General features: G+C 53.3%; 1 protein-coding gene across 1 annotated transcript in view; it reads left to right on the top strand.

Moving 5' to 3' along the window:
- Positions 1–8179: 8179 nt before the first annotated feature.
- The window catches only part of LOC144781043 (acyl-coenzyme A thioesterase 1-like), an 87530-nt gene continuing 68134 nt past the window's right edge, over positions 8180–27575 (top strand). The window contains exons 1-2 of the mRNA XM_078659661.1: positions 8180–8784; positions 8903–9105. Of these exons, the coding sequence (XP_078515787.1) occupies positions 8247–8784; positions 8903–9105 (741 nt within the window). The 5' untranslated portion in view covers positions 8180–8246. The remainder of the gene's footprint in view (positions 8785–8902; positions 9106–27575) is intronic.

The raw sequence follows: 27575 nt of genomic DNA on the forward strand, positions 1-27575 counted from the left end.
TCAATATATTTGTTTCGTTTCTAATGCTTAAGGGTTTTGAGTATTTAATATGTCATGATTTAACGCGCCTCTGTTAGATCTTATTTCAGTAAAACTCTTTTTTCTTCATTAGAGCGCATAAAAGCACTTCCAGATATATAAGTTCAGACTACCGGGGCGTGGCTTGGATGGCAAGGAGGCTAGAGACCTAAGTCCGGAGCTCCCGACCCCCAAGTCCAACGAGCGGCGCGCATCATAGTTCAACGCGAGAGAAACGGGCCCCAAAGCTAGGGAGGTGTGTAGGAACCGATCAGGCACCCCGTGCGAGGCTCAGTGGAAGAAAAAGTGCAGGAACGAGGCGATGACGGAGGAGAAGACGAGCTGCCAGGGGGAAAAGAGGAGCGACCCCAAGATGGCGGCGTGACCAAGCAGACCCGGGGAAGATAACAAGCCACACTGATGACGAGCAAGCCAGCCCGGAGACACAACACACGACTGCCCCGATCCTACCGCCCCAGTAGAAGAGAGAGGCAGTCAAGGCGAGCGATCGGTGCAGCAGAAGCAACCGCCGGGAGGGACAACCAAGTAAGCAGACAAGCCCCGGCATAGCGAGACAGCGCGAGCAGAACAGCGCAACAAGCGCGCTAGTCGCCCCCTTACTGCTTACAACCCGCAACCCAGAACTAAGGCTGGAAATTTTAAAAAAGGGGACAGTCACTTAAGCACAGCCCAAGCAGCGTCTGGCCGGCAGGGGAAGCCAACAACAAGGCGGCCATCTTGGTGAGGGGGGAAGAAGCACAGGGGCGGCCATCTTGCCAAAGCACCCTACAGTGGTACGCCCCGCAGTGTATGTTCAGCCCAACGAACAGCGCAAATACAAGGTAAAGAACAGCAATAGCGCAAAAGATACCAGCGCAGGAAACACGCGAAGACATCGTTGCAGAGAACGCACCGGCTGCCCTCTCCCAACTCGCGAGCCAAAACTCGGAAGTGTAAAACTTCAAAAAAAAGGCGCTCTCTCAAGCACAGCCCACAGCGAACAGCACGAAACAGACCGGCGAGCGCGCTGGCCATATCTTTCACAACCCGAGACTCGGAACTAAGGCCAAGGCCAAGCAGCGTCACGTCAGCAGGGGAACCAACAACAAGGCGGCCATCTTTGTGAGGGGAGGAAGCATAGGGCGGCCATCTTGCCGAAGCATCGCTCTACCAAGCAAGTAAGCAAGCCCCGGCATAGCGGAACAGCACAGCAGATCAGCGCAAACAAGCGCGCCGGCAGCCTTGTTACTTCCTATAACCCGCAGCTCAGAACTAAGGCTGAAAAAGGGCAATCACTCAAGTACAGCCCAAGCAGCGCCAGGCAGCCATCTTGGTGGGGAGAAAGAAGCACAGGGCGGCCACCTTGCCAAAGCACCACACAGCGGTACACCCCCAGTGTAAAAAAAAAGATCAACGCAGCAAACGAGATCCCTACAGCCCACGACTCAGATCTCAATTTTTAAAAAAAGGGGGCAATCAGTCAAGCACAGCCCATAGTGAACAGCGCAGACAGATCAGCGCAGTTAACGCACTGGCAGTCTTCCCTCAACCCGCAACTCAGAACTAAGGCTGACATTTACAAAGCGGAGCCAAGGCAGTAGTGAAGCCAACAACAAGGCGGCCATCTTGGTGAGGGGGAGGAAGCACAAGGTGGCCATCCTGCCAAAGCACCCGAACAGCGCACTACAACCCAACAAACAGCGCAAACAGATGAGCGCTACTCAGAACTAAGGCCGGCATTTAAAGGGGGGCAATCACTCAAGCGCAACTCAAGCAGCGCCAGGCAAGCAGGGGCGCTGATAACAACGTGACCATACAAACCACAACAAACGACCACCGGAACAAAGGCAAAAGGACCAGAGAGCACGGTGCAGGAGGCTGGCGGAGTATAGAACGAAAACCAGAGTGGTCAAGTGGCCACCCAGGTTTAGAGACGACACCACAACGTTGATAAACACCCTGAGGCTCAAAGAGGGTAAAGGGGGAGACAAAGCCGCAAGAGGACGCCCACCAGCAGAAGGGAAGCCCAAGATCAACCAGGTCAAAAGAGGGACCGAGGCCATGGCAGGCAGAGATGGGAAACAAGGCACAAATGACCCGAAGAAGAGCAAGAATGAAATCCCACCGTCCCCGGGAAAGGAGCGAAACAACCATGGGGAAGGCACAATCACGCTGGACACGCTCCTAAAGAAAATAACCGAAGGGAACGAGCTGGCGAAAGCCACGAAAAAGACAGTAGACAGCATCCAAATGGAGCTAATAGCAATCAGAGCTGAGCAAAGCAGAGCCAATGGCAGAATAGACGAGGTAGAGAAGAGAGTAGGCATGCTGGAGGACAGCGCAAACATAACGCATAAGGACATGGGCCTTGTGATAAAGAGAACAACGGCGCTACAAAAGGCCATGGCGGAGCAGGAGGACAGGAGCCGCAAGGGGAACATAAGACTCCTGGGAGTTCCCGAGGAGGAAGAAGACACACCGGGGGCATGCGCCCTGATGCTGGAGGCCTTAATACCTAAAATAACGGGACTCAGCTTCGACAAACCGCTGGAGATTACCAAAGCTTACCGCATACCGGCCAGGAAGCAGATGAACAGCAATGCCCCTAGGCCCATTATATGCAAACCCCTAAGAGAAAACCAAACAGAGGCGATATTTGCGGTAGCCAGGAAGGGCCGCCCGATGATGATAAACGGGAGCAAAGTAACCATCACCCAGGACTTCTCCAAACTAACAGTCGAGGTGAGGAAAGGCTTCCTAGCCCAAAGGGAACATTTGCGAAAAAAGAACATTGCTTTTACATTTGCAGGCCCGTCCAGGATGAGAGTGACAGACAGACACGGAAGCAGAATCTTCGACGACCCCAACGACCTGCACCGATACCTACGAGACCCGGAACCAGAGGAGATGGAGCTGCCGAGCCCAGGGGCAAAGAGAAGGGCATCCTCTGACGAAACACACGAAGGAGGTGAATAAGAAGGAGTGCGTTTGAAGGAACACGTGTATCGCAGACAACCATACACAGGAGCAACAGCAACCACCGAGACTCTTGACTGCTACGAACAATAGCCTGGAGTACCAAGCATGCGCAACCATGCAAGGAGACTCTGACAGTAACAACAACTTACCTCAAAAAAAAAAAAGAGAATCTACCTCATACGATATCAACATACTACCTCAGAGGGCCGCAGAACGAGTTTGGCCACAGCCACCGGGATACAGAACATGCCGTAAGCCACCAAACAGCAAGAACAACCATACCTACCTCAGCAAGGCCACGGCGGTCAGGGGAAGAACGGGCGGGCAATCCGCTGACCATATCCTTTTCTTTTGAAATTGACCATGAGGGGCGGGGGTTTTCTTTTTTTTGTTTGGCTAACATGCTAAGGACTAAAAGACTCAGGAAGAACTTGGGGGGGGGGGAGTGTGAGGACCCTTGCTGTCGCACACCCGGTTTACTACTGACGGGGGGGAGGGGGGAGGGAGGGAGGGGGTCGGGCCAGGGGGGGGAGTGAAGTCGGCGGATATGATAGTACATGGCAGAGCCGCCGGTCGCGTCATGAACAAAGGACCTAGAATCTTGCCTTTCTCCACAGGCACCCTATACTTTTCCTATTTCTTTTTTCCCATCCAGCACCCCGGGGGGGGCCGCAGAACGCAAAGCACAAGCGACGAAGCCAAACCACCATGACAAATCCAACTAGAGCGGGCCTGTCCACTGACTTGAAGGTAGTGTCCATGAATGTTAAAGGACTGAACCACCCAGTCAAACGTAGGAAAATCCTAGACTACTTGTCCAAACTAAAGGGAGATGTGTACATGCTCCAAGAGACCAAGCTCTCCAAAGAGGAGGCGAATCTACTCAAAGCCAGATGGATAGGGGAGGTACTCTGCTCACCGGCAAAAGGGAAAAAAAGAGGAGTAATAACTATCCTGAGCAAGAAGGCCAACATGACAACACTAGCAGTAGACACTGATGATGATGGCCGCATGCTCATAGCAAGCGTCCAGAGAGGAGGCGACACAATCCACATGGTCAATATCTATGGTCCGAACTCGGAAGACAAGCAATTCTGGCTGGGAGTGGACAGCAAGCTATCAGATCTCCCCCAAGAGGACCTCCTGATCATAGCCGGGGATATGAACAAGACGATGGACCAGGCAACAGACAGACACCCAAACAGACCGAGTCACAACTCCAACAACAACAACAACACCCTGAAAGACTTATGCACCAAACATCAACTGGCAGACCCGTGGAGGCTCCAACACCCGACAGCGCGAGAATATACCTTCTACTCACACCCACATAACTCCTACAGCAGGATCGACTACATACTGATGTCCAACACACACACGCACCTCATAGAAGACACGGAGATAGCCGCAATCACCGTCTCAGACCACGCTCACATAACACTCACTCTAAGTGGGAAACACAATGAGAACCCAACGAGGAGGTGGAGACTGAACGATGACATCCTCCAGAACAGAGAGAACGTCAAAGAAATTGAAGCCACAATCAAAGAGTACCTCGAACACAACGACAATGGCGAGGTAGGGAAAGACACTGTATGGGATGCCCTCAAAGCGACAATAAGGGGGAATTTGATAAACATCAAGGCCAGGATGAACAGAGGGCGGAACAAAAAACTCCGTGAGCTCGAGGAGGAAATAACAGCACTGGAGAGAGGTCACTGTGCTAACATAACGGACAAAAACACGCTCACTTTGCTCACAAAAAAGAAGTACGAGCTGAACAAGATCCTAAGCGAAAGAGCGGGCTCCTGGTTGACGAAGTTCAAGTCGGTCAACCTATGTGCAGCAAACAAAGCAGGGAAACAGCTGGCGTCCTACTTGAAGGCAAAACAAAGGCAACACACGATAGCAGCGATAACGGACCGCACGAACAAATCCCAAACAACGAACAAAGGAATACTAGAGGTTTTCAGACAATTTTACCAAGAACTGTACACCGAGGATCAAAACTTGAGCAAAGATGCAGGACGTGACCTACTCAGTAAAACCAATCTGCCGAAGCTGGACGAGGCGGAAAGGGAATCGCTCGAAGCTGATATCTCGGAGGAAGAGATTGGAATTGCCATAAGCCAACTGAAACGGAACAAGGCGCCAGGACCAGATGGTTACTCGGCGACATTCTATAAAACCTTCAGCGAACACATCAAGACACTGATGGCACAAACATACTCCACATGCATCCAGAAAGGGAGGATGACAGAGTCCATGTGCGAGGCCAACATCACCATAATTCCCAAGGAGGGGAAAAACCCACAATATCCCCAGAACTACAGACCAATATCGCTAATAAACGTCGACTGCAAGATCTACGCAAAAGTCTTAGCCAACAGACTAAACAGGATCCTGCCGAACATCATCCACCCCTCACAAGTGGGATATATAAAGAACAGACTGTCGCAGGACAACACAAGGTTACTGTGCCACCTGATCAACCACACAGCAAGCAGCAACGAGCAGGCAGTCATGATAGCGCTGGATGCGGAGAAGGCGTTTGACAGAGTCTCGTGGCCCTTCCTGGGTAACTGTCTGGGAGCGTTTGGCCTAGGCAGGAAGTACACGGCGATGGTCATGGCCCTCTACAACAAACCGAAGGCGAAAATAGTGGTAAACGGGAGCGCATCCGAAACGCTCACGCTGGGCAGAGGAACCAGACAAGGATGCCCCCTCTCCCCCGGACTATTCCTGCTCGCACTAGAGCCCCTGCTAGCCAGAATCAGGGACAACACCGAGATAACAGGCGTAAAGCTCAAGAGAAAGACCGTCAAACTAGCAGCATACGCCGACGACATCCTAATCACAACAGCGAACCCCTCCACGTCGATAAAAGCTCTGATGGCCACAATAGGTGAATACGCAGAAGCCTCAGGCTACAAACTCAATAAGGAGAAATCGGAGTGTAAGCCGATGAATGTCCATACCACAAGAGAAGTCCTAGGCGATTCCGGCCTAGCATGGCAAACGAAACCTCTGAAATACCTAGGGCTCCACTTTGGGAGAGATCTCACGTCAACCCTGCAACACAACGAGGACCTCACGCTGAAGAAGATAAAGGAGAGACTGGAGTTATGGTCACCAAAGTTCATCAGCTGGTGGGGACGCATTGAAACGATCAAAATGATGATAACACCGGTAATAAACTACACGCTATCAATGCTACCACTCCCAATGACAGAGACATTTCACAAAAAATTGGACCAGCTGATAAACATCTTCCTGTGGAAAAACAAGAAGCCAAGGATAAGCCTACAAAAACTAAGACTGTCAAGAGACCTCGGAGGCCTTAACCTGGCGAACTTCAAGACATACCAGACGGCTTGTCTGGCGAGACAGGGTATCGCCTGGGTAGATGCCACACAAACGTACAGGCCAGTATGGCTGGAGGTCGAACAAGACATCCTAGGAGGACTCAAGCCAATAGCACTCCTAACAGCGAACCGGCACCCACTGAAAACGAGCGCCATACTAAAACACACCAGAGATGCCCTGCTGAAAGTGGACAGGCACATGGCGCAGAAACTGAAGGGCACTGCTTGGGAATCCATCTGGTTCAACACTAAAGTGACCTACCAAGGGGCGACACTGCACAATGATACGTTGATTGGAGAAGGTATCAGCACGCCCAGTCAACTGGAAACAAAGAAAAAACCGCTGACGTTCCAGAACGTGCAGCAGCTACATGACCTCCCGAACCAAGAGTTCTACAACTTCCTAAAAATTAAGACAGCAATAACAAAGGCTAACCTATGCGGAGGAGAGCCGGGGATCATCAAGTATCTGCAGCTCATCGACTCAGCAGGTCATCAAACGGCAAAAATCTATAAACTACTCAGCCCATCCAAGATGGCGCAGAACAAAAAAGCAACCAACACATGGGAGATGCGCCTGGGCAGGCAATTAAATGAAAAGGAGCGAGCGATAATGTGGAGTTCAGCGACAACAAACAAAATCACCCCACAACTAGCGCAAACAAAATACTGGCTGCTCCACAACGCATACTGGACGCCATCCAAACTCCACAAGGTCGGCATAGCAGACTCAGACAAATGCTGGAACTGTCTGAAAGAGGAAGGGACCCTCGAACACCTTATCTTCACCTGCGTGAAAGTCAGGAAGTTCTGGGCACAAATCAACACTTTCCTGAACGATATGCTCAAAACAGATCTGGAGATCAGCTTCGTCAGCCTGGCGACTGAGCACCTAACAGCGAACCTAAAAAGTAAAGAAGAAAGAGAACTCCTAGACCTACTTCTCACAGCAGCCCTCAAAATGATCCTAACGAACTGGAAAAACACAGCCAAAGCAAGCTTTAAAACATGGATCAACTGGATTACCTTCCTGAGGGGAGCTGACAACATCACAGGCACATTCTCGAAAGAACACAAAGCCAAGCTGCACATGTGGGACCCGCTTGATGAGCTCCTGAGGACGACCCAATAAAGGACAATCAAAGACAACTACGTGCGCACCCCCCCCCCCCCCCTCTCTTCTCTTTTCTTCTCCAGTGGAGGGAGAACAATAGATATATATGACCGTCGTCTGTGTACCTATATCTGTATATATATATTTTTGTACGACCTTCTTTTGTATACCAATAAAAATTTCTAATAAAAAAAAAAAAAAAAATAAGTTCAGACTACCAGCTGTACAAAAAGAACACTTTAATAAGTACTTCTTAATACAATGCTATAGTGTGCGTATTAGTGTCAATGCTTCTTTGTTAGAAATAGACATTTTGTTTAACTTTCAAGAGACTTTATCATATGTTCATTAAATAGCACGGGCGCCCATTCTTGGCTGTGTGTGGCAGTTCACCAGTGGCACGTGAAGTAACAGTAGATGTTGTAGCACACAGAGTACTGTGCTGCATGGCTAAAGACGCATAAGGTCCCAAACGCCTTGCTAAGCCAATGCTTGTTCTGTGATATACAACTTGACGTTCGAATTAGGTGCACTCGACAGTTCCAGAGGGGGTCCTAGTTCCAAATGGACGGAGCTCGGTGTAGTCTCTCTTTTATGTTGATGTTTGCTACCATGGAGGATGTGATTAGCGTCTCCATTGACAGGCTCTAAATCACCCTCCATCAGGAGCTCTCAGAGCGTTGACCCCGCCTGCCCTCGCAGACGCTACTCACAGACTGGTCACATTTCACAACACTAAGAAATGCCACTCCTGCTTGAAAGGGGACAATATGCTGTGTGTCTTCGGGCGAGCCTCTGCGCTGTTGTTCAGCAGGGTGGTGGGGGTCCGTGCCGCCCTCAGCAGAGCTACCATGTCTACAGTGAGCGTGCTGATCGCCCCCTCCGCCAAGTGCCTGTTTGATGACCCTGTGCGGGTCTCAGTGAGTGGCCTCTCGCCGCTGCAGGAGGTCACACTCAGGGCTTCTCTCACTGATGAGACGGGGGTGCCTTTCCGATCCTCCGCCCAGTATAGGGCGGACAGCAGCGGGGAGCTGGACCTGACTAGCTCCCCAGCCTTGGGGGGCAGCTACACGGGGGTGGAGCCCATGGGGCTGGTGTGGTCGCTGCTTCCAGAGACCCCACACCGGCGCCTGTTGAAGAGAGACGTCCTGACCCCCTTCTTTGTGGACTTTGAAGTGTACGAGGGTCACGACCCCCCTGGTCAGCTCCTTGCCCAGGTCACCAACGAGCGAAGCTTCCTGGGAGAGGGGGTGCAGAGGGTCCCCGTCCGCGAGGGCAAGGTCAGAGCCACCCTTTTCCAGCCTCCAGGTGAGTGACGGGTAAGGCTTATGGCTGAAAAACGTTAAATAACAAATCCGTAGTGACTAACTGCTAACATGGAGTTTCTAAAGATCAGACTTTCTCAAATCTTTCTTTGTTCTTACAGGGCCCGGTCCCTTCCCTGGTATTATTGACATTTATGGCACTGGTGGGGGCCTTCCTGAGTACAGAGCGAGTCTTCTAGCCAGTCGTGGCTTTGCCACATTGGCCTTAGCGTACTACGGCTATGAGGACCTCCCAAAGCAAATGAAAGAATTCCATTTGGAATATTTTGAGGATGCTGTAAACTACATGCTGCGACACCCTCAGGTAGACTACACTTCTAAATGTACAGATACCTACACCGCTCTTCATTTCCGAAAGCACACCCGCGAGATTGAAGCATGGGTTTTCATGAGGGAATCCCTAGTTGTAAACAGGCTTTTGGCCTTTCATTGTGTACATTTTCGTGTTATTTTTTTAGAGTTCGAAACCCCCCTGTTAAGAATACACCTGTAGTCGTACTTGGTAGAAGTGAAGTTTATTCTACAATTCAGCATTAACAAAAGTGAACTAGGCATAAAATGTTTCAAAATGAGCTACTCACAATCTGAAAGTTTTATGGGTGGTAGTAACCTTCTACCTGCCCTACTGTTGCCATGGGTAGGGGCAGTGTCAAGTGTGGGAGTGGGAGGTAATATTCTGCCAGCTCTACCAGTACTTGTGGGATAAGGTCCTCTGTGAATGGCATTGGTTTGCAATGGTGTGGTGTGCCCAGCCGTGTTATGGAGGTGAGGTTCGCAGTCCGTTTCCTCGTTCGACAACCCAGTGAATGTACTGCCAAAGGCAGCGGTGTTGCGTTGGGCATCGGTGTCAAAGTCAACAGGGGTGTGTTTGCACAGTGAAAGGGCAGAGAAATGCCACACCTTGCCATCACTAAGCAGGGCTGAATTGCAGTACGCCTTGTGTACAGATAGGGGCTGTGAGAATCTGTCCTTGCCCTTGCTAAAGTGACCGCTTCTCTTAACCTTGACGGTGTCCCCGATTTCAAGCTTGACTGGTTTGCACCCATGTTTCTGATCAAACTTTTCCTAGCAATTGGCTTGTGCTACCTTCAACTGCTCCTTAACTTGCTCTGATGACCATTTGACTCTTTTGGCTGCTTTGACCCAACCCACATTGTCCTTGGACAAGAGAGTTCTTCCTCGCATCAGTTCAAAGGGGCTGTGGTAAATTGTGACATATAGTGCAATGCGGTACGCCCACATGGATTTAAGTATTTCCTGTTTTCATTCCCGATTGCTACTGTTGGCTAGTTGGATGATGCCCTTGATGACTCTGTTGAACCGTTCTATGGCACCATTTCCTGCGGGATGGTAGACTGAGGTGGTGATGTGACTGATTTGTTTTCTATGGGTGTAGCTCTTGAAAGTGTCATGCGTGAATTGAGGCCCATTATCACTGATTATGTGTTTGGGCAGTCCCTCACGGGTACAGACCTCATCAAGAAACCTAACAACACTCAATGAACCTGGTTGAGTGACAAACTTAATCTCGGGCCATTTGGAGAAATGGTCGATCAGGACAATTATATACACCTGTTCCCCTTTTTCCATTATGGGCCCCATAATGTCCACCCCAACTCTCACCCATAGCATGGACGGGTAGGGAATGGGTTGCAATGGTGGTCTAAATGTCACTTGGAATTTGTCAGGATTAAGACATAAGGTGCAGCCCCTGACTACTCTCTCAACTGTTAGGCTGACTCCGGGCCACTAGTAACTGTTTAGGTCTCGTGACCTATCAATGCGCATGCGCATTGAGAAAAGCGAGACTATAGGGCTTTAAACAAAGTTTACCTAACTGTGGCGATTTGGTGCTGTGCCCGTGGCTTTTAGGTCAATGCGCAAGCGCATTGACCTAAAATGCGCGTGCACATCACCAAATCGCCGTCTGTTCCCTCAGCCGCACTCCTCCCACACCTTTGAAGTGAAGCTTAGCTTCACTTCAAAGGCCCCGGCTGCTTCACACCCTCATGCCGCTCTCCCCGCTCCGCCCCCTCCCCTGCCCGCCGTGTGCATTTCTCCTCCCCCCCCCTCCCCACAGCAATGCCCTCCGTCTTGTTTCCTTTCTTGTTTTTCTTTCAGGTGAGATATCTTTTCCATCATTTGCGATAATACAGTTCTCATATGCTCTAAATCACAGTTGCCATTTGACCTGTGGTTTACCAGGAATCTGGAGAAATGGACTGGGTTAATGATTAAATAACTTATTTGAAGCCATACTTTAACAAGTCAAACACACCTCAAAGCTAGTTAAGTCTTGAAAGTTGCCTCAATGCGTTCCTGCATATAAGCTTCTGTTGCAATAATAAACTGTGTGAGCAGTGAAAGGTTGTCTATATTTAGCGCACTCTACTCAAGCACATTATACTGAGCGTGTGTGACATTCCCAGCATGCACGGAGAAAACGTCACACAACCATGACGGCACGCATTGGTACACAAATGTCTCAGGAGGCTGACGTGCACAGCTTGGAACAGCGCGCGCAATAGACTCAAGGCAGTAGGATGTGGGGTTCAAAATCTGCACATGAAGCACGTAACGATGTAGTGATTTTTTTGTTTGAATCTGTTATTTGAGTTTTTCAAGATTTCCAAAATAGTACAACATGCACATAGCTCATATAATTGTTCGAGGTTCGTGTCAGACAGTTACAGGGAAATTAACTCGTGATTCAAATACTGCTAAAAATAAAACAGAAAACTGTAATAATAAAACAAGCACTGGCATAGCCAATAGGCCTCGCCTTTGGAACCTTATATGAACCCATCTCAACCCCTCACCCTCAACCCCTCACCCTCAACCCCTCACCCCCTCACTCACCCTCACCCCTCACTCACCCTCAACCCCTCACCCTCAACCCCTCACCCTCACACTCACTCACTCACCCTCAACCCCTCACCCTCACTCACCCTCAACCCCTCACCCTCACTCACCCTCAACCCCTCACCCACCCTCAACCCCTCACCCTCACCCACCCTCAACCCCTCACCCTCACCCACCCTCAACCCCTCACACACCCTCAACCCCTCACCCTCACCCTCAACCCCTCACCCTCACTCACCCTCACTCACCCTCACCCTCACTCACCCTCACCCTCACTCACCCTCACTCACCCTCACTCACCCTCACTCACCCTCACTCACCCTCACTCACCCTCACTCACCCTCACTCACCCTCACTCACCCTCACTCACCCTCATTCACCCTCATTCACCCTCATTCACCCTCATTCACCCTCATTCACCCTCATTCACCCTCATTCACCCTCACTCACCCTCACTCACCCTCAACCCCACTCACCCTCAACCCCTCACCCTCACACTCACCCTCACCCTCACTCACCCTCACCCTCATTCACCCTCACCCTCACTCACCCTCACTCACCCTCAACCCCTCAACCCCTCACCCTCACTCACCCTCAACCCCTCAACCCCTCACCCTCACTCACCCTCACTCACCCTCACTCACCCTCACTCACCCTCACTCACCCCCACTCACCCTCACCCCCACTCACCCTCAACCCCTCACCCTCAACCCCTCACCCTCACTCACCCTCAACCCCTCACCCTCACTCACCCTCAACCCCTCACCCTCACCCTCACTCACCCTCACCCTCACTCACCCTCAACCCCTCACCCTCAACCCCTCACCCTCAACCCCTCACCCTCACTCACCCTCAAACCCTCACCCTCACTCACCCTCACTCACCCTCACTCACCCTCACCCTCACTCACCCTCACCCTCACTCACCCTCACCCTCACTCACCCTCACTCACCCTCAACCCCTCACCCTCACTCACCCTCACTCACCCTCACCCACCCTCAACCCCTCACCCTCACCCTCACTCACCCTCACCCTCACTCACCCTCAACCCCTCACCCTCACTCACCCTCAACCCCTCACCCTCACTCACCCTCAACCCCTCACCCTCACTCACCCTCAACCCCTCACCCTCACTCAACCTCAACCCCTCACCCTCACTCACCCTCAACCACTCACCCTCACTCACCCTCAACCCCTCACCCTCACTCACCCTCAACCCCTCACCCTCACTCACCCTCACAACACATATTGTGTTACAATAGGTGTCACATTTGCGAAAGATAAAACTATTGGCATTGTAAATAACAAAGCTATTAATTTCGCTATTTTCAAAACAAGCACATAAATAAAAAATGTGTCCTTTACAATACCAATAGCTCAAACTTTCCTAATGCGAGACCTATTGCATTGCTGTGCTTCTCTCCCCTGCTGCACTCTCCTGCTCTCTAGAGATGTGGCCTAACGACCAGAGCTGCCATCTAAGTCATGTAAATACAAAACATGTTGCATTCCAAATGCTATAGGTGTCACATTCGCGAAAGTTATAACTATTGGCATTGTAAATGACAAAGCCATCAATTTAGCAATTTTAAAAACCAACAAATAAATAAAATGTCATTTACAAGACCAATAACTCCAACTTTTCTAATGCGAGACCTATTGCATTTCTAATGCTTGTTTTGACTCTATTCTTATTCTTTGCAGTGCCCAGATGCCCTTCATGGCAAATCTCGAGTATTTTCCTTCTTAGCGTATTTGGTGGGACAACTCCCCCCTACCCCCCCTTTAATAGCAATCTGTTTTCATGAGAGAGCTCATGTTTTACTTCCCAAAAGTGTCTTAAACTTTCAGACAATGTTTTCTTACATTTCCACCCCTTTTGTTACCATATCAATTACTTCACATAGTGTTGAATCATTGTCTTGCTCTGAGATCCATTCATCTAAAGAGATGCCCTGTAGTTCCCCGTGTACACTTGCAATACACAGTTCATCTCCCTCATCATGTTTCTCAAGTTCAGGTAGGTTAGTATGCATGTGGCTTAAGAAGTCCGCGACTACATTCTTTACCCCTGGGACATACTCTGCAACATAATTGTAATCAAACAATCGCACAGATAGCCGTGCAAGCCTAGGCGATGCTGCGTACAATCCCATGGTGGTAAAGACTTTTGTAAGCGGCTTATGGTCGCTGCGTAGAGTACCTTGTTACCCCAGACAAACTGTCTGAAGTGTTCAAGGCCCCAGACGCACGCCAGTGCTTGACGCTCAATGACTGAGAATCTTTCTTCACTCGCCGTCAAGGAGCGTGATGCAAAGGCTATAGTACACTCATTACCTCTGGCGTCTCTTTGGGTAAGGACAGCCCCCAGTCCCTTGCAACTTGCATCAGTTGTAATGATGTTTTCAAGTAGGGGGTCAAAACCTTGCAGCAATGGTACTGTGGAATTGAAAGCGTCCTGACAATCCTCATTGTTAGACGGGGACCTGGAGGGTCGGCCGAGCACAAGGGGAGAGGCCTCCGGTGAGGGCCGTCTCCAGCGATCGTACAGACAAGTAACTTCCCCCCCACAGATGGACACCACACGAAGGTCAGCTTAACACCTTTTATAGGCAATTCTTTGAGTAAGGTGGTACGATACAAGGAGATCAGGACACGATGATCCTCTCAATTCTAGTCTCTATTAGGGGAAGGGGGTAGCGGGACAGTCTTGGTACCTACAGGTACTGAGGTGAAACGGTGGTAGCTCACAATCCTCGAGCTCGGCGTTCGGACGGGTCAGACCGCGGCTGCGCCAGCAGGTCCCGAAGAGGTCGTAGGTGGCAACGGGCCGCGGCAGCGCCAGCAGGTCCCAGCGAGGATGACGGTTACAACGGGCCGCGGCAGCGCCAGCAGGTCCCACGAGGATGAACGGTGCAGAAGGCCGCGGCAGCGCCAGCAGGCAGGACAATAGTTCACAAGGCAGGGCCGCGGCAGCGCCAGCAGGCAGGACGATAGTTCACAAGGCAGGGCCGCGGCAGCGCCAGCAGGCAGGACGATAGTTCACAAGGCAGGGCTGCGGCAGCGCCAGCAGTCCGTCAAGGATGAGTTCTTCTCGGTGTCTCTCGACTCCAGGATACAACTGCCTTCCTGCTCTGGGGCTGCCTCAGTTATAGGTCTGGCGCCCTTTGATGTCCGGACCCTCGCACTGGGAGGTCGGGAGGTCCGGGATGAGGGAGTCCAGACACCCAGCAGGGGGGTGGAGCCAGCACCCGGGGAGGCTGGGGGCGATCGGCACCTGGCGGGGGAGAGCCATCGACACTTCTTTCTCCCATTAACCTGCCAAGTGGTCCGTTCACCTCCTGGATGGATGGTGGTGCCGGGATGTCTGGGCCCGGCCAGGCCCAGGGTTGGGGGTCGAGCCGAGGCCACGCGGCCGCGTGGTGCAGTGTCCAAGATGTCGGCTGGGCCGGGCAATGGGGTTGACGGGGGCCTGGGCCCGTGGCACAGAGATATCCGGGAGCCGGCGTCCCGGAGGGGGACGGGTTGCGGGTTGCTTCTGCGGGTAGCACCCGGAGAGCCGATGTCTGGGCCCTGTCATGCGGGGAGGGAGCGAGCCCTTCGTGGGGCCTGTCCAACATGCGTCCCCCCCAGCTGAAGGCTGGGAGAGTCACCCATCCTCTTGGGGACTCTCCTCGTCGAGGCGGAAAAAGTGGGACAGGCCGTCCGCGTTGGCGTGGTCTGGGCCAGGGCGATGCTCCACAGTGAAGTCCATCCCCTGCAGGGAGATGGACCATCGCAATAGTTTGGGGTTCTCTCCCCGCATTTACATTAGCCATTGCAGGGGCCGATGATCTGTTTGTACCCGGAAGTGGGTTCCGAAGAGGTAAGGCCGGAGCTTCTTGAGGGCCCATACTACTGCGAAGGCCTCTCGCTCAATGGTGCTCCAGCGCTGTTCTCGGGGCAGGAGGCGTCTGCTGAGGAAGGCCACTGGTTGGTCGACTCCCTCGGGGTTCAGTTGGGAGAGGACGGCCCCGATGCCATGGTCTGAGGCATCCGTCTGGACGATGAACTCACGGCTGTAGTCGGGGGCCTGGAGCACAGGAGCGGTGCACATGGCGGCTTTCAGCCTCTCGAAGGCCGCTTGACAGTCGGGAGTCCAGTTGACGGTTTTTGGGTTGGTCTTGGATGTGAGTTCCGTGAGGGGCCGAACAATGCTGCCATAGTCCTTCACGAACCGCCGATAGTATCCGGTGAGCCCCAAGAAGGCTCGGACCTCGGTTTGAGTTACGGGGGGCCGCCAGGACTGGATGGCAGCGATCTTGAGCTGGAGGGGGGCCACCAGACCGCTCCCCACTTGGTGTCCGAGGTAGGTCACGGACCCCTGGCCTATTTGGCACTTGCTGGCCTTGATTGTGAGGCCGGCCTGTTGGAGGGCCTGCAGGACCCCTCGGAGGTGGCGGAGGTGGTCTGACCAGTGGCGGCTATACACCGCAATGTCGTCCAGGTAGGCGGCGCTGAACTCCTCGAGGCCCGCCAATACCTGGTTCACAAGTTGTTGAAACGTGGCTGGAGCGTTTTTCATGCCGAAGGGCATCACTCTGAAATGGTAGTGTCCATCCGGGGTGGAGAAAGCGGATCGTTCTTGTGCCCTGGGGGTGAGGCCGATCTGCCAGTAGCCCGCCGTCCGGTCGAAGATGCTTAGGTAGCGGGCCGCCCCCATGCGGTCAACTAACTCGTCGGCTCGGGGGATGGGGTGAGCGTCGGTTCGGGTAACAGCGTTCAGACCCCGATAGTCGACGCAGAACCGGAGCTCGGGTGTGGTGCCCGGGGCCGCAGCTTTGGGGACCAGTACAACCGGGCTGGCCCAGGGGCTGTCCGAGGGTTCGATGACTCCGAGGGCGAGCATCTTGGAGACTTCTTCTTGGATGCAGGTGCGTACCCGCTCTGGTACTCGGTACGGCCGGTGTCGGATAGGGGGACTGTCGCCGGTGTCCACGTCGTGCAGGCACCAGGGGGTGACCCCGGGTGTGAGGGAGAATAGGCGTGCAAATTGCAGCAGGAGGGCCCGACAGTCTTGGCGCTGCTCCGGGATCAGGGCCTCGGAGAGTTGGACCCCGTCCACTGAACCATCTTTTTCCCCGGTCCCCAGCAGGTCAGGGAGGGGCTCGGAGTCCTCTTCAGCTCCACTGTCTGTGGCCATCAGCAGGCTGAGCTCCGAGCGCACGAAGTGGGGTTTGAGTCTGTTGGCGTGGAGGACCCGGAGGGGGTTCCGGGGGGATTCCATGTCGATGAGGTAGGTGACGGGGCTCTTACGCTCGATCACCTTGAAGGGCCCCGTCCACTTGTCCTGTAAGGCACAGGGTTCGATGGGGGACATCACCCACACCTGCTGGCCAGGCTCGAATTCGATGAAGGAGGCATGTTGATCGTACCACTTCTTCATGTCCTCCTGACTGGCCTCAAGATTGGCTTTGGCGAGCTCTCTGAATCGCCGGGTCTGATTACGGAGGGTCAGGAGGTACTTGTAGACGTCTGGAGGGGTCTTCAGGGGGGCCATTTCCCACTCCTCCTTAACTAGGCTGAGAGGCCCGCGAACAGGGTGTCCGTACAGGAGTTCGAAGGGGCTGAAGCCGAGGGACTTCTGGGGGACTTCTCGGTAGGCGAAGAGGAGGCACGGTAGTAGCACGTCCCACTGGCGGCGTAGGGGTTCTTCCAGCCCCATGATCATCCCCTTGAGAGTGCGGTTGAACCGCTCGACCAGTCCGTTTCCTTGCGGGTGATAGGGGGTTGTGAATCGGTAGGTGACTCCGCACTGTTGCCATAGGGATTTCATATATTTTGAAATAAAGTTCGTGCCCCTGTCACTGACGACCTCCCTGGGGAAGCCCACGCGAGAGAAGATCCTCATTAAGGCTCGCCCTACCACTGGTGCTGTTACAGTTCGAAGGGGAACCGCCTCAGGATAGCGGGTGGCGTGGTCCACCAGGACCAGGATGAAGCGATGCCCTTGTGCTGTTCGGGGGTCCAGGGGCCCCACAATGTCTATACCCACCCTTTCGAACGGGGTGGTCACCACGGGGAATGGTTGCAGGGGGGCCTTGAGTTTGCGGCCGCTCTTCCCGCTGGCCTGGCAGGTCGGGCAGGACCGGCAGTGGTTGGAGACGTCATTTCTCATCCTAGGCCAGTAAAAGTGAGTCACCAGGCGGTTGTATGTTTTGTCTTGCCCCAAGTGTCCAGCCAGGGGGACATCATGGGCCAGGTTCAAAAGGAAGTCTCTGAAGCGGAGGGGCACCACCAGCACCCGACTGGTCCCCAGCTCCGCTACTCTTTGTTCGCTGTACAGCAGGTCATTGTCCCAATAGATCCAGTGGGCCCCTGCGGTGTCTCCCGCGCTCTGGGCGAGCGCTTGCTGTCGCAGTCCCTCGAGGGAGGGACAGGTCTTTTGCTCTTGCCGGAATTGTTCTTGGGTGGGCCCCCCTTCCTGACGCCACTGAGCCAGGTCCGGAAGGTCTTGGGGCTGAGCGGGCTCTTCTTGGGTCTGTTCCGGGGTGTCGGTAGGGATGGAGTCTTCCTCCGGAGCGATCGGGGGAGGAGGTGCTGGCCATGCGGGTTCTTCAGATCTAGGGATGGTGTCGGCGGCCATGGACCGGGTTGTTACGCACGCCCAGCCCGGGAGGCCTAACATCCCCAGGTGCTCTCTTCTTTCAACGGCTGCCCACGGGGAGCTCTCGAGATCGTTCCCCAGGAGGCAGTCCACGGGGGCATCGTCGCGGACAGTCACTTTTAGCATCCCGGACACTCCTCCCCATTCGAAGGGGACGCAGGCCATCCGACACAGGCTCTCCGAATTGTCGGCCGATCGGACGGGGCAAAGAACATTTGGCAGGATTTGTTCTGGGGTCACCGGGTGACAACGGACGGCCGTCACACTGGCCCCTGTGTCACGCAGGGCTTCGGCCTTACGCCCATTTATGTTCACCCACTGGCTGTACTTCCTGGTGTTGGCTGGTAGGGGAGCCCGCGGGATCAGGTCTCTCCCCCCTAGGCAGGCCAGGGTCATGGCGGCAGGTTCCCACTCGGGCTGCTCCTGCTCGTAATCTTCACGCTCCTCGGAGACTTGCTCTTCTCCTAGGGCGGCGGCAGCCACCTGGCGGGGCCCGGGGGTCTGGTTCTTTGGGCAGGTCGGGTCACTGGCATAGTGGCCGACTCGCTGGCATCGATGACACGTAATGTTGGCTCGGAACCCCGGGCGCATCGGGGGGTTGCCCCGGCCGGCCGGGGCGGGGTGTAGTTCGCGGGAGCGGCCGGGACGGTGTCTCTGCCCCGGCCCGGGCCTCCTCCTCCTCCTCGGGGACGATGATGACCTTGGTTGGGTCTGTTCTGCTCATTGGGCCCACTTCGGGCCACTCGGGTGCTCTCCCATAGGTCAGCCTCGGCGGCGAGCTGCCGTGGGTCAGTCAATTTACTGTCGAGGAGGTGCTGCCTGAGCTCGACGAAGCAGTTGTTGGAGAGGTGCTCCCACACAATGAGGTTGAAGAGCTGTTCGTAGGTGGTTACGTTGCTACCCTTGATCCATCCCTCGAAAGCTCGGCTGAAATAGTTCACATATTCTATCCAGGTTGTACCCGGAATGCGGGTGCAGTTGCGGAACCTCTGGCGGTACATCTCGGACGTCAGCCCATATCGACTGAGGAGGGCGGCCTTCATGTGGTCATAGGACGTCATTTGATGGTCTGGAAGCTGCAGCAGGGCATCACGGCCTTCATTGACGAATCTCCCCCATAGACCGGCTCCCCAGTCACTTCGAGCGATCCGGTGGGCAGTCATGGCGATCTCGTAGGCCTTGAACCACTGCTGTATGTCGTCGTTCCGGACATATTCCCGGACCACATCTTTGGGGATGTGGACCTTCTGTTCGGTAGTACCTGGGGGGCGCGGTTGCTCGGGCACCCCTAGGTCTTTGTTCTGTTTGTGCATCTCTATCTCCGCTAGCTTGCACTCGTGTTCGTATGTCAGTCTTTTTTCTTCGAGTTCTCTGTCTCTGCTTCTCCTCTCGCTCTTCTTGGAGCCGTAAGTGTTCTAAGTTCATCTTTTGTTCTGCCAGTTTCAATTCTCCGTCTAATTTGAGCCGTGCCAGCTCTAACTCGTGAAGTCTATTTTTCTCTCGTTCTCGGATCTCTTCCCGGGAGAGATCCGTTCTCCTTTCTTCTGTCAGGGTGGTGTTTGTTTCCGGGGCTTCGAGGTCCCGGGGTCCGGCGGTATTTGTCTCTGCCCAGGATTCTAGGGCGTGTTTGAAGTCCTCTTTCGTGCTCATACCGGTGGTAGCAATGCCTAGTTCTATGCAAAATTGTTTTAGCTCTCGGTGGTTGTACTCTTCCAGTTTTTCCATCTGGAATTTCTCTGCAGATCCGCTCTCTCTGGTCGTCATTGTGGATTAGTCGTAGGGTGAGTTACTCTCTGTACGGTACGCGTTGGTTCGGATCCCGCCGCTGCCACCAATGTTAGACGGGGACCTGGAGGGTCGGCCGAGCACAAGGGGAGAGGCCTCCGGTGAGGGCCGTCTCCAGCGATCGTACAGACCAGTAACTTCCCCCCCACAGATGGACACCACACGAAGGTCAGCTTAACACCTTTTATAGGCAATTCTTTGAGTAAGGTGGTACGATACAAGGAGATCAGGACACGATGATCCTCTCAATTCTAGTCTCTATTAGGGGAAGGGGGTAGCGGGACAGTCTTGGTACCTACAGGTACTGAGGTGAAACGGTGGTAGCTCACAATCCTCGAGCTCGGCGTTCGGACGGGTCAGACCGCGGCTGCGCCAGCAGGTCCCGAAGAGGTCGTAGGTGGCAACGGGCCGCGGCAGCGCCAGCAGGTCCCAGCGAGGATGACGGTTACAACGGGCCGCGGCAGCGCCAGCAGGTCCCACGAGGATGAACGGTGCAGAAGGCCGCGGCAGCGCCAGCAGGCAGGACAATAGTTCACAAGGCAGGGCCGCGGCAGCGCCAGCAGGCAGGACGATAGTTCACAAGGCAGGGCCGCGGCAGCGCCAGCAGGCAGGACGATAGTTCACAAGGCAGGGCTGCGGCAGCGCCAGCAGTCCGTCAAGGATGAGTTCTTCTCGGTGTCTCTCGACTCTAGGATACAACTGCCTTCCTGCTCTGGGGCTGCCTCAGTTATAGGTCTGGCGCCCTTTGATGTCCGGACCCTCGCACTGGGAGGTCCGGGATGAGGGAGTCCAGACACCCAGCAGGGGGGTGGAGCCAGCACCCGGGGAGGCTGGGGGCGATCGGCACCTGGCAGGGGAGAGCCATCGACACTTCTTTCTCCCATTAACCTGCCAAGTGGTCCGTTCACCTCCTGGATGGATGGTGGTGCCGGGATGTCTGGGCCCGGCCAGGCCCAGGGTTGGGGGTCGAGCCGAGGCCACGCGGCCGCGTGGTGCAGTGTCCAAGATGTCGGCTGGGCCGGGCAATGGGGTTGACGGGGGCCTGGGCCCGTGGCACAGAGATATCCGGGAGCCGGCGTCCCGGAGGGGGACGGGTTGCGGGTTGCTTCTGCGGGTAGCACCCGGAGAGCCGATGTCTGGGCCCTGTCATGCGGGGAGGGAGCGAGCCCTTCGTGGGGCCGGTCCAACACTCATCCAATACAAATTTGTTTTTCAACTTTAGCAATTGTCTTAGGGAATAAGTTTTGTGAGAAGTTTTTTATGAATCTTGCATAAAATTCTACCAATCCTAGGAAGGATCGTAGTTTATCTTTGTTCTTTGGCACTGGGGCTTCATTGATGGCCTCCAATAGTTCTTTCTTCAGACAGATCCCTTCTCCTGTAATTTCCTGCCCCAGGTAGTTAACTTTACTGCAAGCAAACTTACATTTCTTATGTTCTGCTGTCAAACCCTTGGCTTCAAGAATGCCTAGTACTTGGTTTACTTTCATGTCGTGCTCCTGCCTCGTCTTTCCCATGATGAGGATGTCGTCCTGGAACATCAATAAATCGGAGATACCCGCAAAAATGTTTTGCATTAACCTCTGAAACATCACGGCAGCGGAAGCCAAACCAAACGGCACTCTATTAAACTGGTAACACCCGAATGGGGTTACGAACGTTGTAAGTCTCTTGCTCTCATGATGCAGAGGGACCTGGTGATACGCGGATTTCAAGTCTGTAGTTGAAAACCATTTCACGCCCTTGGTTTTAGCTAACATTTCGTTGATTTTTGGTAGTGGAAATTGCTCAATCACGATGTTTTCGATTAAGATCGCGTAGGTCAATGCACAGTCTCAAGCTTCCGTTAGGCTGTTTAGCCATGACCAATGGTGCAACCCATTCAGATGCTTCAACGTGTTCTATAATGCCGTCCTGGAGAAGCTTGTCAAGTTGGGCTTTCACTTCCTCTTTCACTGAAAATGGTAAGTTACGTACTTTATGCACCGTTGGGATGGCATTGATTTTGACCAGAATTTTGTACTTGTACCCCTTTAGGGCGCCAATTTCACCACTGAAGACACTTGGAAATTTATTTAACAGGCTCTTGCTGTAATCATCGTCGTCATGCACAACCAAGACAGGATCAGACTTACTGGGGTCAAGTATGATTCCCAGATTCCCTTGATCCATCCATCCTAACACTGATGGGCCCACAGCAGATACGTATAGTTTGCAAACCGACTCTCTTCCCTTGAGCGCAAAATGTAGTTTTCCAAATCCACATACCTCAATGGGATCCCCCGTAAATGTTTTTATTGAGATGTCTGCTTTATCTAGCTGTTTTCCTAGATGAGGAACACATTTCTCCTTCCAGACATCATTGTGGAGTGGTGTGGCTCACTGGTTAGAGGCGGCAGACCCGGAAGCAGAGGACGGCCCGGGACCAGGGTTCTATTCCCGACGCGGCAGGGTCGAGGACCAGGGTCAGCGGACTCGATAATTCTAGCCTCGGTGCCTACTCTAACCAGGGATCACACTCTGCAACTCTGGGCATTAGCTTGCCTCATCTCCACAACGGCCCCCCACATACGCCGGGGATGCCTGGTTTCACCTTGGAGATACCCAGTAGGGACCATCTCACAGGGAAAGCCAGGACGGGTTCCCCAGCGGTCTACAGCGCAGAGATTACTCCTTCGGGAGTCGATTCTAGCGCTTTAGAAACCCACAATTAATTAATTATTAATTGTTCACAATTGTGTACGCAGAACCAGAGTCCGCTACAATACTAACCTCAACTCCCCCAATTGTCATTTCAGAAACTGGATTCTTTGTCCTCGTAGTGCTCGTCTTATTGACTCTCGTGACGCAGTTGTCATCTACGTTTAAAATGAACATGTTTACGTCATATTTGTCGGATGTGTCAGGATTAGAAGCCTCCTCACCTTCAACTTTTTTGACTGAACCTGCCTTTTTTCTATGACACACTTCTTGAAAGTGTCCAATTACGCTACACAATGAGCATTTCACACTTCGTGCTGGGCACTTTGTATCATCAGCCATGTGAGTTGCGCTTCGGCGTCTGTATCAACGCCGCTTGTTGCTGTCCTGAGTTTTACCGGATGCAGCTTGTAGTTCCTGTAGTTCCTATTTTGTTTCGCTGAATTTCAAGAATCGGTCACCTTGTTTAAAGTACTTTCCTCTTTTTTCTCTTTGCTTTCAGATAAAACTGCTTTAGCCCAGCGACCAGTTAGTTCTGCCTTCCTTGCGATGTCTATTATGTTTTGTAGTGGGTAGTCACCTTTAGTGGTTATGTGTGTGTGTGGTTATGTGTGTGTGTGTGTGTGTGTGGTTATGTGTGTGTGTGTGTGTTTGGTTATGTGTGTGGTTATGTGTGTGTGGTTATTTGTGTGTGTGTGTGGTTGTGTGTGTTGTTAGAAATGGGATCTCTGGATGGCCAAGGCTTGCGCCAAAGTCAGTCAGAGACCACCACTCTAAGTCAGGGCAAGGGAGTTACACACCAAGATAACCCCTGCTCACCCCCTTGGTAACGTGACACGAGCAGTAAGGCTAAACTCGGAGGCTATGTAAGTTAAGCGTTTGCGCACGCACCCAGCAACAACAACCAAGGCCCACCACAAAGGAAACTCCACACAAGGTTATGTATAAAAATAGCCTTTGTATTGTAGCAAACACATTAGATAAAAACACACACTTTACAATGTGCCAACAGGCACTGGCAGAATTTACAGGGGATGTATGTACAGGACAGGGCCACATGGATCACTGTCAGGAATATGCTCTTGTAGATTTTAGAATACTTGTTAGCAATAGCACTTTGTAGAACATAGAATAATAACTTGTAGCACAAAATAAAAAGTAGAGCACACAACCAGTAATCACTGGTAACAGGTAAGTACCACCTACGCAACCCTAACCACCGTAGGAAAATATTACGCAGGGAACCAGGACCTCCCTAGCAACACCTGTACTAGGAAGAACAACCACCTAAGTATCACTATACGTTTAGAGGTATAGGCATGAACACATTACACATGATGCATCACAACATTCAGAGGTGTAGGGAAGAAAACACATGATGCATAAACACATTCAGCGGTGTAGGGAAAAGCACATGACGCATAAAAACACATTCAGAGGTGCAGCAAAAAACAATTGCGCAGAAATCACATAAGGTATAACCTCATAAACTGTCCCCAGGCCAACTGACCTCTCTGGGGCTAGGACGCCCTGTGTCCCAAATGTCAGGGGGCGTAAACGGAGCAGCTGCCCACTAAGTGCTGGGCAGCTGTAGAACTGAGCCTGGCACCAGCGTGCCTCCTGAGCCTCCTCTGTGGGCTCTGTACAAACAATGGGACCCAAGCACAAGGTGGGAGCCTCGTAGGCTCTAGAAACAAAATGCCCCCTGAGCCTCGTGGACTCTAATTACCACTGTGCCCCTTCGGCGGAAGGTAGGAGCCTCTCAGGGCTCGAACAAAGAATGCCCCCAGGTCGTGGGAGTCCCGCTCGGGGGACTCGAAGTATCCAAATGGTGCCCGGGAGCCACGGGGCTTTAAAGCAAATATGCCCCCTGGGGCCTCTTAGGGCTAAAAAAAAAGCAATGCCCCTGAGCCTCTCTGGGCTCTTCAACAAATATGCCCCGGGTGGGGGGGGAGCGGCCGGCTGCCAGCTGGGGCCACTCTACCCTCCTCCGTGCCCAGGTATTGTTGGGGTCCCTCTCGGGGGACCCGGAAGAAAAGAATGCCTCTGGAGCCCTCTGGGGCTCTAAAGAAATTTAGGCGCGTGGGAGTCCCTCGTGGACTCCAAACAGATGGGGCCTGAATTGGTGCCGTCCCGCTCGGGGGACTCAGAACAGGGAAATGCTCCCAGGAGCCTCGGCCTCGAACCCCCCCCTCCTCCCGGGCAGCTCCACTAACCGGACTGCTCTCAGGAGGCGGCGGGGACGGTGGCGGTCTCCTTCTTCGGCTGGAGCTTGGGGTTCTCTCCTCGGGGGCTGCGGGCGTGGCTCTCCTGCCCCGGAGCCTCGCTGCCGGCCGCACTTCTTCCTCTGGCACTTTTCCTCCTGAGACCGGAGCGCGGGGTGGGCTCCCTTCGACTTCCGGTTTTTGGAGGCAGTACTTCCGGGTCGCCGCGGGCAGCGCGGCGGCCCTTCCAGGCAGCAGGCTGGGGGACAAATCAACCGAGGGGTAGGCTCCCTCGAGTTAAATAATAAACGGGGCCACACGAACGGTAGGCTCCCTCTTTAATTTAAATATAAAGCGGGCTGGCCACCCGCTAGCTAAATGATGCCACAAGCAGCACAAATGCGAGGTGGGCACTCGCTTGGGGGCACAAAGGGGGATCCCCACGCTGGGGAAACCCTCGAGGAATGGAGGATCGCCGCTCCGGGCGCTAGGGGGCAAATCCAGTGCTCCCAGGCGCTGTAGGGCTTCAGCAAGTAAAAGGAATGCGCTTCTCATGCTCTAATGCCCCCAAAGTCCAGGGACGAGCACAGCAAGTAAAAGGAAAGCGCTTCTCATGCTCTAATGCCCCCAAAGTCCAGGGACGAGCACAGCACAAAGTCCTTCAGGAGGTGGGGGGGCAAGGCTGGGCCCAGAGCCAGCTCACAGGGTCCTCCTAGGCAGGGAGGCAATCCCCAGTGGCGGTCCTCCTGGCGCCCAGCAGCAGCCCCCCTCAGGAAAAGGATCCAGGAAGAGAACATTTTGTAAGGGGACACAACCCCTTTTTATACAGTAAAAACCTTTGGGTGCAGGGTGGGGGAGAAACCAGTCGCAGCTGGTTTTGGAGCACTTTGTTTTCCTCAGCCACCCTTTCCATTCACTAGGCAGGCTAGGGGCATTAGACGCACCACAGGGGGCGGAGCCAGCATTGTGTGGGGAAAGCCCAGCCCTATTCAGGTCCCAGGTGTACTCCTCCCTCACATCACTCATGCTAATCTCAACACTCACCACCGGGGCAGACCCATCATGACTCATGGAGCCAGGCTCACCAGCCAGCTCCAGCCAATCACAAGCCAGACACAAATTACACAAACATGCCAACTTCTAGAAGTGGCACTTCCACACTAGACACAATCACGCCGCATACATCATTGCGCAGCATTTAATCACACGAGTCCGCACATACCAAACTCGAGCCTGCACTCCCCACACATCAGGAACTACCAGGGACACATACATTCCCCATGCATTCCTATGGGAGGGCAGGCCAACCTCACCACACGCACGCACTTTACCCTGGGACACAGTGGTAAAGTGCGCAGAAACCAAAAATCACTATCAACAGGTCACCATGAAAAGCAAAAAGTTCAGGGGTGAACCTGCCAGAAGGGCCAAGTCCAACATGTGTGTGTGGTTGGGTGTCTGTGCTTGTGTGTGTGTGTGGTTGTGTGTGTCTTTGGTTGTGTGTGTCTTTGGTTGTGTGTGTCTTTGGTTGTGTGTGTCTTTGGTTGTGTGTGTCTTTGGTTGTGTGTGTCTTTGGTTGTGTGTGTCTGTGGTTGTGTGTGGTTGTGTGGTTGTGGCTGTGTGGTTGTGGCTGTGTGTGTGTGGCTGTGTGTGTGTGGCTGTGTGTGTGTGTGGCTGTGTGTGTGTGTGGCTGTGTGTGTGTGTGGCTGTGTGTGTGTGTGGCTGTGTGTGTGTGTGTGTGGCTGTGTGTGGCTGTGTGTGTGTGTGTGGTTGTGTGTGTGGTTGTGTGTGTGTGGTTGTGTGTGTGTGGTTGTGTGTGTGTGGTTGTGTGTGTGTGTGTGGTTATGTGTGTGTGTGGTTATGTGTGGTTGTGTGTGTGTGTGTGTGGATGTGGTTATGTGGTTGTGTGGATGTGGTTGTGTGTGGATGTGGTTGTGTGTGTGTGTGGTTGTGTGTGTGAGGTTGTGTGTATGTGGTTGTGTGAGTGGTTGTGTGTGTATGTGTGGTTATGTGTGTGTGTGTGGTTGTGTGTGTGTGGTTGGGTGTGTGTGTGTGGTTATGCGGTTATGTGGGTGTGTGTGTGTGGTTGTGTGTGGTTGTCTGGTTGTATGTGTGTGGTTGTGTGGTGTCGTGTGTGTGGTTGTGTGGTTATGTGGTTGGTTGTGTTTGTGTGTGTGTGTGTTTGTGTCAGTGGTTATGTGTGTGTGTGTGGTTGTGAAGTTATGTGTGTGGTTGTGTGTGTGGTTATGTGTGTGTGTGGTTGTGTGTGTGGTAGTGTGTTGGACCCGGCCTTGTGGCGTGGTCCCACTGCTCCCGCCTAGCGGGCCCTGGACAACCTCAACCCTTATCCCCCTGCCGAAAAGCTATCCCACGCCTGCCACCAATGTTAGAAAGGCGGTCCCGGGGGAGGCAGAAGAGGTCTGACTGACCACCCCAAGGCCCACCTCTCCTTAAGGAGTTGGCCGAGCGCCGTCGAGAGAGGCCTCCTGAGCGAGGGCCCTCTCCTAGGATCGTCACAGCAGAGTATTCACACACTACACAGGGACACCACACAAGAGAGTACTTCTTAGAATCTTT

Source organism: Lissotriton helveticus, chromosome 9 (genome assembly GCF_964261635.1).
Source record: "Lissotriton helveticus chromosome 9, aLisHel1.1, whole genome shotgun sequence".
Classification (NCBI taxonomy): Eukaryota; Metazoa; Chordata; class Amphibia; order Caudata; family Salamandridae; genus Lissotriton; species Lissotriton helveticus.